Source organism: Zalophus californianus, chromosome 8 (assembly GCF_009762305.2).
Source record: "Zalophus californianus isolate mZalCal1 chromosome 8, mZalCal1.pri.v2, whole genome shotgun sequence".
Lineage (NCBI taxonomy): Eukaryota > Metazoa > Chordata > Mammalia > Carnivora > Otariidae > Zalophus > Zalophus californianus.
The window spans coordinates 54,953,645-54,969,603 of NC_045602.1; the positions used below are offsets into that span (position 1 = coordinate 54,953,645).

A 15,959-nucleotide genomic window follows, 5' to 3' on the forward strand; every position below is an offset into this window, starting at 1 on the left:
AGAACCAATGAGATGTGTGTGTCTATACACAGACAGGGAGAGAGAGAGAGAGAGAGAGAGAGAGAGAGAGAGAGAGAGAGAGAGACTTCAAGAAATTGGTTCATGTGATTATGGAGACTAACAAGTCCAAAATCTTCAGGGTAGGCTGTCAGGCTGGGGACCCCGGGAGGAGCTAATGTTGTGGTTAAGTCCAAAGACCTCTACCAGCAGAATTATTTCTTTTTCAGGGAAGTCAGTCTTTGTTCTATGAAGGCCTTCGACTGGTTGAATAAGACCCACCTGCATCATGGAGAGTAATCTGCTTTTTTTTTTTTTTTTAAGATTTTATTTATTTGAGAGAGAGAATGAGATAGAGAGAGAGCACGAGAGGGGGGAGGGGCCGAGGGAGAAGCAGACTCCCTGCTGAGCAAGGAGTCCGATGCGGGACTCGATCCCGGGACTCCAGGATCATGACCTGAGCCGAAGGCAGTCGCTTAACCAACTGAGCCACTCAGGCGCCCGGAGAGTAATCTGCTTTACTCAAAGTTCACTTAAATGTTAATCTTATTCAAAAAATATACTTATAGTAACATCCAGAATAATGTTTCACCAAATATCTAGGCACTATAGCCTAGCAAAGTTGACACATAAAACTAACCATCATGGTGGGTTCCTTGTTAACTAGGAAGACTAAATATTATAGATTTGCATCCTATCAAAATTCCACTATACTTTAAGAAGATAAGCCCAGGAAAGAGTCTAATGCACATGTAAGTCAGAATCTTTAAGATGGATATAAAAACCTAGTTAAAAAAAATAGGATAACATAGGATATGAGTCTAAATAATAAAAAAACAATAGTCAACATTTATTTAGTACTATGTGTTGGGAATGTTTGAATCCTCATAAAACTTTGTGAGGTAGCAAATACCCAGAATCCAATAAACTGGGTTCAAATTCCAGCTCTACCACTCACTGGCTGTGTAATCCTGGCAAGTCCTTTAGACTCTGTTCTTTGGTTTCCTTAATAGGAAAATGAGAATAATCATAGCACCCACTGCCAGGATGATTTGGAAGATAAAATGAGTACTCTCATAGCAAGTATTTAGAACAGAGCCTGGTATACTAGGGCACTCGGTGAAAGTTAGGCATTATTGTTATAGAGGACAATAGGACAAAGAGATGGAGATCAAGAAGGCATGATGTCCATCTGGAACCTGGAAATGGCATATATGGCATATTGGCTACATGACAGTATCCAGCATGTTTATAAGTAGATAAATGAACATGTCCTTCCACTGAAGTCATATGAACCTGAAGTTCAACTGAAAACAGACCATTCTTGTCTCCCTTGGCAAACCCATGACTAATTTTGCCAACAGGGAATATGAAGGGAGCCCTGACACTTGTCTCCAATATATTGTATCCAATACTGTTACTTTTGATTACCTTTATTGAGTTTGAATTGAATAAAACCATCTATGCACAAAGTTTCCCCTAGAGGTGATGGAAAAAAAAAGGGGGGGGGGGTGGGGCAGCAAAAAAAATGCCCAGACTGAGCAATCCAAGGTGATTCAGGATGGGCTAGTGTGAGGGACTTCACAAGCCTATCCTTCCCTGAGTTTATTTCATCACATCTCAGACTATAAGGAGTTATCTTGCAGAAACACTTTTGGACTTATGGTAATACTGGGATCTCTGTACTGAAAATCAATGTATATTTTGTTTCATTTTAGAGAGTCTCAACAATAGTAGCCCAAAACACTTTAGAATACTCATTGTGCCGTTAAAAGTCAGCAGCTGCCATAGACCTTAGATTTTCTGTAACTCAGCTAAGGGCATTTTGGAATTGTGATGACCCAAGTCACAAAGGAACTATCGGCATGATCTTTAGGTCTAAGTGGCTCCTTGATTTAACATCTCATTCCTAAGTTTCCTAGCTTTTCCCACCCTTAATTGTGAAACAACTGATTTCTGAGTGTAGTTTGCATACAACCTTTATTTGGTTTTCTTTTCTTCTTTGACTTTGCCTGTTGCTGCTTGTGAAAGCAATGCCCTCATTAGTTTCTTTTGCCTAGGGCTTCAGTTAAATAAGAGATTTCAGACTCACGTAATTGTTTTCTGACCAGGATAGAATCCTAAGAGAATTCCCCCTCGCCTGAAAATTCATGTCATAGGCCTCATGTAGTTGTTTTGTGCTTCTGGGCTCATTCTTTGAATTCTAAGTATGGAAAACCAATAAACGGTAACAATGATTTTTATGCTAACTAGGTTGAAATGGATTATCCAGTCCACTATTGAAAATCAGAAATCAGTCAGACCATAACACAGAGGCCAGCAAATTGTTAGACGATTAGGATTATTTACTGTTTGACGGCTCCACTTAGCATAAAGGTGAACTGGAGGCAATTCTGACCACATAGGCCTCCACATGATGTTTTATTGGCTTGGCCAATTTATAAATCCTATATCCATGAGATAATTGGCAACTCACTCCTTCACAGATGTGGGTTATGCAATCAGGGTGGGAAAAAGATTCACTGAAGCTGACCTGCCAGAAATCTTTACTTTCAATCTATAAAATATAATTAGGTTATGAATATAAAAGTATAATCAAATACCAGTGTTTTGTATTGTAAAGAAGCATACAAATGTAAGGAGATATTGACAGATAGATCAATCTATCTACCTATCTATCTATATACCTATTAAATATTAAGATAATCAGTGTTATGAACCTGTGTTTTACTTTTTTGCAAGTAGTTCTCCAGACCTTCATAGTGGAGTCCAACTTCAGTTTCAAAGACTATATGTTAGGATTTTTTCAATGAGTAATTTTCTTCTGTTTACTCATTCTTTATTTCGATAGTGGGTCTTATAGATCCATACCTATTAATCAACTGGAAGAGTAAATGTAATACCATAGACACATGAAGGGTCAGTTTGCCAGCTGGCATAAACTGTGAAAGGTGGAGTATGTGTGTGTATGTGTCATAAATTGCTCTGCATGATGATATAGCCATTGTTATTTGCAGAAAACTTTTTATTTTTGTTAGGTCAAGAAGCCTGTAATTCTTCAAGTGATCCCTGAACCTTATTTAATGCAACCAACCACAAAAGGAGCTGGGTTGAACTTTGGTGTCTGCGAGTTAGAAAGTAATAACTTTCTCATCTCTTCTGTAAGTGACTTATGCCATGTGATGAATGCAGACCCTTCCCTCACAAGGGTTTCTTGATATTATACACTTGTAGCAAATAAGGTTAGAACCTTTAAAATATAGCATTTAGTAATGTGCTGGAAATAGCTTCTTCTTGATTCCTTTAAAGGTCACCGCATTTGCTTTCCAGGCGTCATTTTAGCTCTAGCCTCTACAGAGTGGAACTGAGAACATGCTTGTCTTTGTGCCTTCAATTTTCCCAAGCTTAAGAGTAAAATGGCAAGATCTTTCACATAAAGTGGAGTGTGTGTGTGTTTCTGTGTGCGTGTGTGTGTTCTTGTGAGTTTAGACATATAAATGCATTACCAAGAGAATCTTAACGTTGGTTATATACATGCATATTGTTTTTTTCATTTGGAGGTAAGGTGATCTTGTATTATCCTCAGTTCAGAAGCCAAGCTTGTGGGATGAAATTGGGGCAACAACTACTAAAGGAAAGCAAACTCTGGGAAAAGCAGTCAATCATTTGTGCTTTTCCTGAGCACTCCATGGATCATGCTTCACCAAACCTAAGTATATTAACAAGACCTTAGCCAGATAAATTAGCATCAGCCCACAAACTTTGCCGCTGTTCCACTGAAAAAAATGAATTTATTAAGCCATTGATATAAAGCAAGAAAAAATAGTCAATTGCAGCATTGCTATCAAAATTAGATTGGAACGGCAGATTGAGACGAGAGACTATTTCACACCAACTGATACAAATCAAGTCCAGACTGGCAAAAAGTCTTACAAGATAAGGCATATTTCACTAGAGTCATCATTGTCATTTGTTAGCACTGCCAGTATCCTTACATTCTTCACATCTCCATCATTAGCATCATTGTTAACACCATCATCGTCCTGTTTATAGTCAGCAGTTGTGTTTCTTTGTAGAAGTACACGAAAGATTAAAAATTGTCCATATCTGCTAATCATCCATGCTCTATGTTCACCATGCCCTAGCTAATTCTGATCCTCTCCCTGCCCACTAAAATCTCTACCTAGAACTCCAAGCTGGTCTAAATTCTCTTTCTTCTTCCAGGACCTCCATTCTGAATTCCCCATAGCAGTCATTATCAGGCTATTACTAATTTTTCATTTAAAATTACCTGTTTTGGTTATTAGCAATCTTTTCAAATGTGTGTATTTTGTTGGTTCAACTAGAACATAAGGGTCTTTGTACATTGGTATAAACACGATATTATTTAGATTAGTGCCTTGTATGTAGTATTATGTAATATTTAATAAATATTCAAAAAATATTTATCAGTCGATTGCAGTTGTGCAGAGAAGTTGGAGAATTTGTTCATAGTCAAAATATTCCTATAAATGGTGTTAATTTAGCCACAGGAGTTTGTATGTGGAGATGACACTGTATGTACTTATGGTGGAAAATATGAGTGGGAAGTCAGGGAAGTTGGAATTTGTATGAAGTGGAGATCTCTCAGAAGAACGAGCACTTGGCTCGGTTTTTAAAATGTTCTCTGCATGGGATCTATAGATTTGGCAAAGTCTGTTGAAATGGTTGGAGAAAATGCTATGAGGGGATGTAAACATGAAATCAGAAGATTAAGCCGCAGCACAAAAAGTGAGTAGGTGTGGGACAACCAACTGGTGAAACAGCACTGAAAATTGGGGTCACCTGATTCAGCACGCCATTGCCTGAAATTTGACAGCATGGTGTGGGTTGAAAGTTTAACTTCTGTGGATTCAGCCCAGATGGCTGTATAGAACTCCTAGAATCAGAGAATATCTATCCAACATCTGCAATTTGTAATATATATTGATTTACATCAAATGTCGTTCCAGGGATGTTTCCTTCAAAGTCATTTGTAGTTGACTTTGCTGCCCGGGGAGCTAGTCAAATATGACAAAGATGGGAAAGATGAGGGTATTAGAAGGTAGGCAGGGAAGAAAACAGACACCTTGGAGGAAGAATCGCATTTTTAGCCTGCTTTGTTCATGTGGGACTTTCAGGAGTGTGGGATGATGTAGGTTGATCAATGAAACCCCCGGAAACGTGTTTACATCCTTACAAATGAGTGGACAGTATCTGTGCTTCCAGCCCCACATTCATTCGGTTTCTTTTCCTTTTGACTTGGAAATGTTAGCTTGTGTGAGTTTCACAATAACATCCTGCCATGTGAACTCCCTCCGTTTGGGTTATTTATTTGGTGTAAGTGAAAAATGGCACTTTACTGCCTCTTGGAATTTCCCAGGCACCTTTGAATACATATATCCAAGACATTAGAAGATATATGAATATATATCCTTGACTAATGGTTCAAAATGCCATCCACACCTGAATCTGATGAAGCTTTTAGCTCCAACTACTAATTTACAGGAGTGAAGAGAGCAAAGTGTTAAACTATACCATAGGGAGGCAGTCAGCTACATACAGATTGTGGAAAAATCTTTAGGGGATATTACCTGATTTTTTGACAAACATATTACACAAAAGACAAAAGGGAAATGATGTGGAGCCCATAGATCAAAGGATATTAAATATTTACAAATGAATTGCAATATGTGGACTTCATTTGCCTCCTAATGCAGACATACAGATTTTAAAATTATTATGATTACAAGACAATTGTAGATGTGAACATTGACTAGATATTTGACAATTATTTAGAAAATATTGCTAATTTTAAGAGCTGTGATAATGGTATTATGATTTCTTAAAGATTCATTATCTTTTGGAGGTACATGTGTTACTTACTGAAATATTTGCAGATGAAATGATATGATGTATAATTTGCTTCAAAATAACATGGGAAGGGGGAGTAGCTGAAACCAGGATTGGCCATGAGTTTATCGTTGAAGCTGGGTGATGGGTATGCAATAATTCATTGTACTATTCTGTGCTTGAAATTCTCTACAATAAGAACATTTTTTTTTAATGCCATCAATTTACATTGAGCATTTTCTTTGATTCTTGGAGCTTTCTCAGTACTTCTTCAAGTGACAAGTTAGATAATCCCTAAAAGAATGGGATATAGATATTGTTGCCCTTTGGGTAGAAGGTTGTGTAAATGCTAAGGAGGGGGAAGCATCCTTAACAAAATGTTTTTTAATATTTAAATTTGTACTGTACTAATGGATTTCTCCCCTGTCCCTTCAGTTTCTAACCTGGGATTGGAAGGGGGGAAAAAAGAACTTGATCAGGAGGAAGTTGCTGTTTCTATCAGGCAGTCCTTTTGGCATTTTTAAAAAGGCAAATTCCTGATGAAAAGGACCCTTACTCACTGACCAGTCCCAGCATTTAGACTCAGACTTAATTCTTCTGGACTCCATGTGATTTCCCCAAGCAATAAATATGCTGTAGAGAGACTAAGGACATTGGGAATCCAAATCAAACAGCTATAGCTATAGTTTCTCTACCCTTCACTTTCTGGAGCCCACAGAAAGATGGAGTGAACAGTTCTCTTTGCTTTTATTTCCCTCTTGGTGAGATCTGTAATGGACATCTGTCCTAAAAGTAACTTTTGTTGATGTATTCTCTTCTCTCCTCTCGTCTCTCCTCCATCCTACCAACGGACTGAGTCAACTGACCTCACTCCCTGCTGTAGGGTTGGGCTCAGATTGGCTTACCCCACTCAATACATTCTGTTCCGCTGGTTTGGGCTGTGGGTTCTGGGGAGGATATATTCCCCCATGTGAGTTCACCCAGTATATTTCTCAGCACTGTTGTAATACAGGGGCAGAAGGAATCTCTCCTACTGGGCTTGAACAAAGACAATTGTATCCCTGACTTTGTTAAGCAGTTATCCTGCTACCACAGGAGAGTTGATAAAATGGAGCTCATATTGAGGATTGCTGAGCCAGAAATATGGAAAGAAATTTGGTCTTTGGAAAGATGACTGTTATGCTTGACCAATTAACAATGAAGATGTCTTTCCTTGAGGTTATATTTGTTCTGAGGGTCAGTCAGTCTTGATTATTTAATCCAAATGAACTGTGTTTTATCTTATTGGTAACCAAGAGCATCTTAGTACAAATGGAACATTCTTACCTATTGACACAGAAATGATGGAGATAAAATATTCTGATGAAGAATCCAGGGGTAAGAATATACTGCTCAATCTCAGGAAACAAACTGAGGGTTGCTGGAGTGGTGGGGGGTGGGAGGGATGGGGTGGCTGGGTGATAGACATTGGGGAGGGTATGTGCTATGGTGAGCGCTGTGAATTGTGCAAGACTGTTGAATCACAGACCTGTACCTCTGAAACAAATAATACTTTATATGTTAAAAAAAAAAAGAAGAAGATAGCAGGAGGGGAAGAATGAAGGGGGGGAAATCGGAGGGGGAGATGAACCATGAGAGACGATGGACTCTGAAAAACAAACTGAGGGTTCTAGAGGGGAGGGGGCTGGGAGGATGGGTTAGCCTGGTGAAAGGTATTAGGGAGGGCACATTCTGCGTGGAGCACTGGGTGTTATACGCAAACAATGACTCATGCAACACTACATCAAGAAGTAATGATGTAATGTATGGTGATTAACATAACATAATAAAAAAAGATTAAAAAAAAGAATATACTGCTCACTTTGCCTCTTGAATTGGTCTTGAAATGGCCACATATCAGATATATTAAGACAATATTAGCTGGGGACATCAAATAAACATGTCATGTGATTAGACAAACCTAAAGGTATAATTTTGCTGAGTCTAATCCTGTCTGGTGGACCTAGAAAATTCTGAAGAGTACCAAGTGAAAAGGTAGAAGTAATACATCAAGATCTGCTGAGTAACCTGTGTGATATCACTAGATGTTGGGGGCTAGGAGAGAAGAAAAACTGAGTTTAAGTTCTTACCATTTCTGTTCCATCTTTGGAAAAACCCGTGTCAGCTGTATAGATCAGCATGCATGCCCCAAATGGCACTAGATTGCTTCATGGAGATGAACCACATTTGCTTTATTTACCTTTGTATTTATTAACTATATTGATTGACCACCATATGTATGCTGGGCACTGGTTGAAATATATTTTTTTAAGATTTTATTTATTTATTTGACAGAGAGAGAGCACAAGCAGGGGGAGCAGCAGGCAGAGGGAGAAACAGGCTCTCCGAGCCCGATGTGGGGCTCGATCCTAGGACCTCGGGATCATGACCTGAGCTGAAGGCAGTCGCCTAACCAACTGAGCCACCCAGGCGCCCCTGGTTGAAATATTCTAGTGTGAGAAGATCAAACAGTAAGCAACTAGACAAGTAAATCTGTCATCTCTCAGATAGCAATAAGTGCTCAGGAGAAAAAGAAAGTAGAATAAAGTAGTCTAGAAGTACCAAGGGGGAGGAATATATAGTGTTCAAGAAGATGACACTTGAACAGAAATCTGAAAGACATGAAGGATGCTTCCAGAACAAGTTAAATTTAGGTATCAACCATTTTTACATACTTTTTAGTTTGGAAAGGGAATTCAGTGCAAATTTATAATTGCTTATAAAACAGGCCAAACAAAACAAAAGTGGGCAAAGAAAAAGCCAAAATCTCCTCCCTTATTTATTTATTTATTTATTTATTTAGAGAGAGGGGAGGGAGGGGCAAAGGGAGAGGGAGAGAGAGAATCTTAGGCAGGCTCCATGCCCGGCGCAGAGCCAGATGTGGGGCTCTATCTCACAACCCCAAGATCATGACCTGAACCAAAATCAAGAGTTGGATGCTTAATCCACTGAGCCACCCAGGCACCACCCAAAATCTCCTCCCTTTTATAATTCCCTTGCATTCTCCCCATTTTAAACACTTGCCCACCACCCTGTCCATGGATACAGAAGTTAAAATTTGTTAGGTAGTCAACTCTCCTTTTTTTCTAAGCTTATACAAATTTATACTCCCTGAAATACACATGGAATATGTATGTGTGTTTATAATTATTTCTATTTCTTATAAAATTGGGATTTTATTATGGACTATTCTCTGCAATTTGCTCTAGTTATGTAACAATATTTTGTTCACCATGACAATACCCATTAACAGACATCTAACACAGTCCTCTCTGTCTTGCCATTTGGTTGCTCCTCTTTTTCTTATATTTCTCATACTGGATAATGGAAAAGAATAAAACCTGTGATGTAACTGGGTTCTCCTAAAATTTTCTCATATATATTCCAGATGATGGAAGTCAGTGGAAACAAGAAATTATTTCATATAAACACTTTGGGTGCTAAATTGCAATTTTATATCTGTCTATCATAGGTTTGCACAGGCCTCTGAAGTAATTTTGTCTAGAAATTTGGGACAAAATCACAAAATGGTAAATATTAGAAAGAAATTTTAAAATTGAAAGGTACTTAAAATATCACCTAATCTAATCTTGTTCTATTAATTTGGTAAATATAATAGTAAGTGCCTAACATTGAGTAGGCACCATGAAAGAAAAAGTTGTCTAGGACATAATCTTAGTCTTCATCTTAACAGAAGGTCAAGCAAAGGCTCAAAGGGACTGGAAACATTTTCCAAGACACAATAGGGAAGTGACAGATGTAATTTGAACACAGACCATTTGGCTCTGAGTTCAGGACTCTTTTCCATTGTATCTCATGGTCTACAACAGTTTCTAATAGTAAATAACTGAAAGGCCAGTCCTGAGTGCTCTCATTTGCAAAAAGTTTACCCATTAGAAGTCCATGCAGTGAAAGAAATACTAGTTAGACCGCTCTCATCCATCCAAGCTGGTAATTTACTCTGAAAAATTTTAGCGTAAAAATCTAATTTCAACCCATTTTCTCAGAGGGTAAATTTTATTCCATTTCCTTTTCTCAAAGCTCTGTCATTAGTATATTAGACTAATGAGTGAATCAATTATTTAAAACTGGCAATATTTTTTATTATGTCTAATTAAGTGTTTAATCAAAACATTCTGGTCTTTAATCCTCTGAAAACAGCATTTGCCAGAGGATTAATGAAATGGATGGGTTTAAACATTACTAACAAACCCTTTTACTCAGAGAGCTAAGGAGGGAGCTGGAGCCTTAAAGGTGAAGGTAAACAGGAAGTTGTCACAGAAGAGAGAGGAAATGGCAATAAATCTAATAGCAGTAGTTGAAGACCATATTTTTGAACAGATTTTGACTGGGGAAGAGTAACTATAACCTCAACTTGTGAAAAAATATAAAAGTTTGACAAAATTGAGTTCTATATTGGTTTTGGATATGAAGTGTAGGTATCATAATGTTATCAGTTGTCCTTGGATAAAACTATAAAGTCAGTGCAGTCATGTCAAAAATCGCTGTGGCTTTTTTTGGTGGAGTTTAATAAGTTAATTTTGAATATTATGTGGAAGAGCAAAGCCCAAGGATAGTCAAGACATTTTTGGAGAAGAACAAGATGTGAAGTAGGGAGAGACAAATCTTAAGACACACACACACACACACACACACACACACACACACACAGCCTTATAGTTTTGACCTAGGAATAGACAAATAGACCAAAGAAAGAGAACAGAGTAGAAACAGATCCACTTATGTGGAACTTTGTGGGCACTATAAATAAATGCAGTAATTATGGATTATTCAGTAAATAGTGCTAGGACATCCACTTTCTCTATGGAAAAATGAAATCAGATTCCTACCCAACATCATGCACAGAAGTCAATTTCAGGTAGATCAATGCCTGAAATGAGAATTACAAAAATAAATAATTCAGGAAACTGTTATTTTGATTTTTTGGTAGGTACTTTTTTTTTAATTAAAAGCAAAAAAATGCACTAACTAAAACAAAATTTGATAAATTCAGCTGCATTAAAATGAAGAAATGCATATAAAAATCTCATAGAGAGACTGAAAAGACAAGGCCCAAACTTACAGAAGATATTTGTAACACATTAACTGTAAAAAAGATTAGCATGTAGATAATACAGAGTATTTCTACAAATCCATTAGAAAATGGCCAACAATTCTATAGAAAAATAAGCAAAAGATGTGAACAGGATTTTACAGAAAATGTAAATGGCCTGTAAACATACAAAACTATGTTTAATATCATTAATAATAGGAATATAAAATAAAATTTCAATAAAATATCATATTCCACATACTTGTGAAGCAAAAAATTTTTAAACTGTTGGCAATAGGAAGCGCCATCAAGAATGTGAAGCGATAGGAATTTCACATTCCCTACTCATGGGAATATAAGTGGTACAACCACTTGGAAAAAAAAAAAAACTGTTCAGCCATGGCCAGTAAAGTTGAATACATCCATACTCAATGAACCAAGAAATTCATTCCTAGGTATGGTCTCAGGAAGAATCTTGCACATGTACACCAGGAAACTCATACAAAAATGTTCATAATAGAAATGTTTTTAAGAGCCAAAACCTGGGGAAAATGTTGAATAAATAATCCATTCACACAATAAAATACTATGTAGCAGTGAAAATAGATGGACAATAGCTGCATACATCACATGATGAATCTTAAAAACCTAAAGCGCAGGGCAAGAGTGAAGTCTAGAAGAATGCTTACAGTATGATAAAGTTTAAGAAGAATAAAATCTGAACAATTAATGGTTCAGGAATACGCTTAGATGGTAAAACCCTATAGAAAAGTGAAGAAATCACTAACATAAAATTGAGAACAGTGGTTCCCGCAGCACATACTGTTTCAGAGTCATCAGTTCCATGAACCATGCTCACTCTTCAAATAGCTTCTCTGTCTTCTCACTCTTTTAGTGCTTTGGTTTCATAGATTTAAATCTCACCTATATTCTGAGAACTTCCAAATTTTATATCTCCAGTGCAGCTCTCCCCTGAACCATGGACTCCTATGCCCAGCGGCCTTTCTGCTGTGTCCATTTGGGTGTCTAACAGGTATCTTACTTTAGCTTGTCCAAGCCTGAACTCCTGCTTCCTGCACTCTCCCAACCCTACCAAGTCCTGCTTTCTCAGCAGCCTGCCCCTCCTAGGGAACATTTTTACCTTTCCAGTTACTCAGGCAAAAGTAAACAAACACCTTGGATTCTTTCTTGACTTCTTTATCTCCCTCCCCAAGTTCAGTCAATCAGCAAATCCTTTTGGCTCTACTTTCAAATTTTGTGCAGACTCTGACAACTCCCAGTACTGTCCATGTCATCTTTCCTTGTGTCACCACCACCTTCCCCCATCCCCCCCTCATATCCTCCCTTACATCATTTTCCACATCACTCAAAGTGAAAACTAAATTTTCTCAGAGCCTGGCATGATCCACACAACCCTTTGCCTCCTGACCACAGCTCCACCATCCTCTCCCTCCTTCATCTTGACCTCCTTGCTGTTGAATAAGTCAAGAGTGCCACTGTCCCAGGGTTTTTGCACTAGCTCTTCCCTCTACCTTTCCATGGATACCCACTTTGCTCACTTCCTCAGCCCCTTCAGCTTTTTGCTCAAATGCTTCAAGTATGGCCTTTCCTATCTAGCCCTTCAGTTCTCCTGTCTACCCTCTTATAGTTACCACCATTTCACATACTATATATTTTACATAGTTGTTTATTCTGTCCTCCCCAACCAGAACCTAAACTGCAAGAAGGCAGGGATTTTTGTCTGCTTGATTCACTGCTGTATCCCCTTGAACGTAGAACCCTGCCTGACACATAATACATGATCAGTGTAAATTTAATGACTGAAGAGGGAAACATGGTGCTTTGAGGGAATTAAAAAAATCAAAACAAAACAAAAACAGTTTGAATGCAGCACATAATGGATGAGAGACCAGCCTGGAAAGGTACACTGGAACCAAATCAAGATGCATATTTTTGCCATATTAGCATGGATTAAGAATTATATAAGCTAAGCTTTGTGACAGCTGGTTCCTGAGAGTGTGGGGTCCTGCCGAGTGAAGTTTTAAATTCCAAGGTTATGGCAAAACATCTGAAGTTTCATTGCCAGGGCTGTGATGGTATAAGAAGGGAATATAGAAGGTGCATACAGGACCCTAAACAGCATCCACACCATGGATGGGCTCACTGAGGACTTTAAGCAACCATGGTACTATAAAAAGCCTTGTCCCAGACGACAAAAGGAAAGCCGTGAAACCTGCCAGCAGATCTACAACACGGAAATGGCTCGCAAGTTCAATTTCTTGATGTGTAAGAATCAGGCGGATCCATGGCAGGGCTGCTGAGGCCTGTGGATAGTAGGCCCAGTATGAAAATCCCTATCCAGCTCTCTCCTTTCTTCCTCCAATGCCATTTTCTCTTACCTTTATTATAAAAATGACCTGACTCTCCTACCCCCCACCAAAAAAAAAAAAAAAAAAAAGAATTATATAAACTGTATTACTTGCTCAATTTAACAAACGTCATGCTCCTGATAAAGAAAACTCAATTCTGTCTACATCCACAGGGGACATTGGCTGTCATGCATAACCATTTTAAGTCTGAATTTTCAAGATGTTCTGGTGTGTGTGCTAATGTTTGAAGTACTATCATGGATCCACACACACGCACAAGTAGATACCATATATACACACATATACACACATACATACACACACACAAGTATATTTACATAGACATACATATATATGTGAGTTTTTGAAGTAAGCAAGAAGAGACAGAAGCAATGTAATCAACATCAAGAACCCTCTTATAAAAGTAGAAAGGTGTACAAATGGATTGTTTGTGATCTATTGAACTTAGAAACAACAGCCTTCCTGAATTAACCTATATGTAAGTAGAAGATATCTACTGCACAGATTTTTATTTAGTTGTAGTCCACAATCTAACTATGGAAAATAATATCTTCTAAACGAAGCCTCAGCAGGAGGCTATGAAGCGTTTATCCTGAACTGATTGGCTGTTCTATCATACACAGCCAGGTTTACTGGCCATTCTAAGCAACAGGACCATTTAGAAAGCTCACTGTGATAATCCTTTTACAATACTCTGATGGACCATTTGTAAAGGGATAAATTTTGTTAGAACTAATGTGTCCTAAACCACAATGGCCTCTGCCCAATAAGATCACATATGTGGGCTGCTTGGTAATTTCAGATTTATTTTTATCACCTTGAACTGTTATGTACGGTTAATAATGTAACAACTAATTTATCCAATGTCAGAAGATCTGTTTGACTGTCATAATGTTTTCAGAAAAAAAAAAAAGAAAATCCCCTGTCCAATGAAAAGACCCTATATGCTTTCACTATAGTCCTTCAGGTCTTTCAGAACTGAGGATCTGTAGAAAACACAAGACTTGTACGCATATGCAAGCTGGCATGCTAGCTCCAGATGTAATTGAAGACACATTTCTCCATGGATTGAAGTGTTTTGTTTAGAAATACATTTCCCATTATAGTCTTTTGCACATTTAAGTTTTTTTTTTTTTTAAGAAATGGTTTCTTTCATGGTTTCCTTTTTTAAAAAAATATTTAATAGTGTGAGAAGAGGTCTGTTGTGGTTTGGGTGTGGCTAAACTAGTTGTGGCTCTTTGAATATTTATGTATTGGAATAATCACACCCTCTTTAATGGAAGCCATTCTGTTTTTCTCACAAAAATTCGCAAGACCTGCTTCTTCCATCTTCCCTAAATCTGGGTTGATCAGGAATATAAATTTCAGTCAGATTCTTGGTTTATACAACTCTGGAAGCAAAGTGGCCACATATTTTTTAAGAGCCTCTTCCATGAGTCTGGCAATTTTGTGATAGAATGTTACCACCTCTTCTTATCCAGGACAGCCACTCCTGTGTTGGAGAATGGCAAGATCTGAGTGTCTCCTTGAGAAAAGAGGCAGTCAGCAAGTGGATGTCTAGTTCATTGTTCAGTCCTTCTCTGGTGAACAGTGCTTTTGCGTTGCTGGTGGAAATTCAAGCGTGAAGCCAATTTTTATGCTCTAGATGGCAAAAAAATGCAGCTAATTCCAAAGGGTTTCTCCTTCTTCCCCTGGCAGCTGGTATGTTTATATAGTGGGGATGAAAGGCTTGACATCTGTGTTTACATTTCTATGTAGCAGGGTCCCCCAAACCCACAGTTAGGAATCATTTATATCCAAGCACCTCTGCCCCAGAATTACAACAGCAAAGTCTTTCAACTTCTTCTCGGCAAGGGCCTTTGATCTCCCTGTGCAGAATGCTCTCTGATGAGTTGTGATTGGAAGAGGAGGGCTGGGAAGGTTTTATACTTTGACAGCTTCCTCCTCTCTCTCCATCCCCAACCATATAGGAACATGACCCGGACCTTTAAGTACCCAAACCTCTTTCTATAAATTCCATTGAATCATCAGAATAAAATTAAAATAGGCTAGTGCAACCAAAGCAGTGGGTCTCAAAGAATTTGCCTTTTTAATAAGTACTCCAGTTGATTCTGATTTTTGATTCCAGGTAGATTAGAATCACCTGGGTTGCTTTTCAGACATGGAAATTTTAGAACCCTATGCAACTCTGCTCAATGTTAATCTCTAGGTGTGGTTCCAGGAATCTGTATTTTTCACATCTTGAGATGAATCTTATGTATATCATTGCTTAGGAACCCTTAGTTGGCCATGGGGACAGAACTTTTGAGGGCTAGGGTATACTTGTTTTTGTTGCAAGACAGCATCTCAATCTCTGACCCTTTCAGTGAAAAGACAATGGTCTTCTCAAGTCAGAATAAAGTTGAGAAAATCATCTTCTTTGAATGTTTGAATGTCTTTTTTTAAAAAAGATTTTATTTATTTATTTGACAGAGAGGGAAAGGGAGAAGCAGGCTCCCCACCAAGCAAGGAGCCCAGTGAAGGGCTTGATCCCAGGACCCTGGGATCATGACCTGACCCGAAGTCAGACGCTTACCATCTGAGCCACACAGGTGCCACGAAGGTTTGAA

At 38.2% G+C, this 15,959-nt stretch overlaps 1 protein-coding gene across 1 annotated transcript; it reads left to right on the forward strand.

Moving 5' to 3' along the window:
* Window positions 1–13,016: 13,016 nt before the first annotated feature.
* LOC113938674 (28S ribosomal protein S21, mitochondrial-like) lies at window positions 13,017–13,281 on the forward strand. The gene is given in 2 exon segments (XM_035729041.1): window positions 13,017–13,034; window positions 13,036–13,281. Coding segments are annotated over 2 exon segments (264 nt in total).
* Window positions 13,282–15,959: the final 2,678 nt, after the last annotated feature.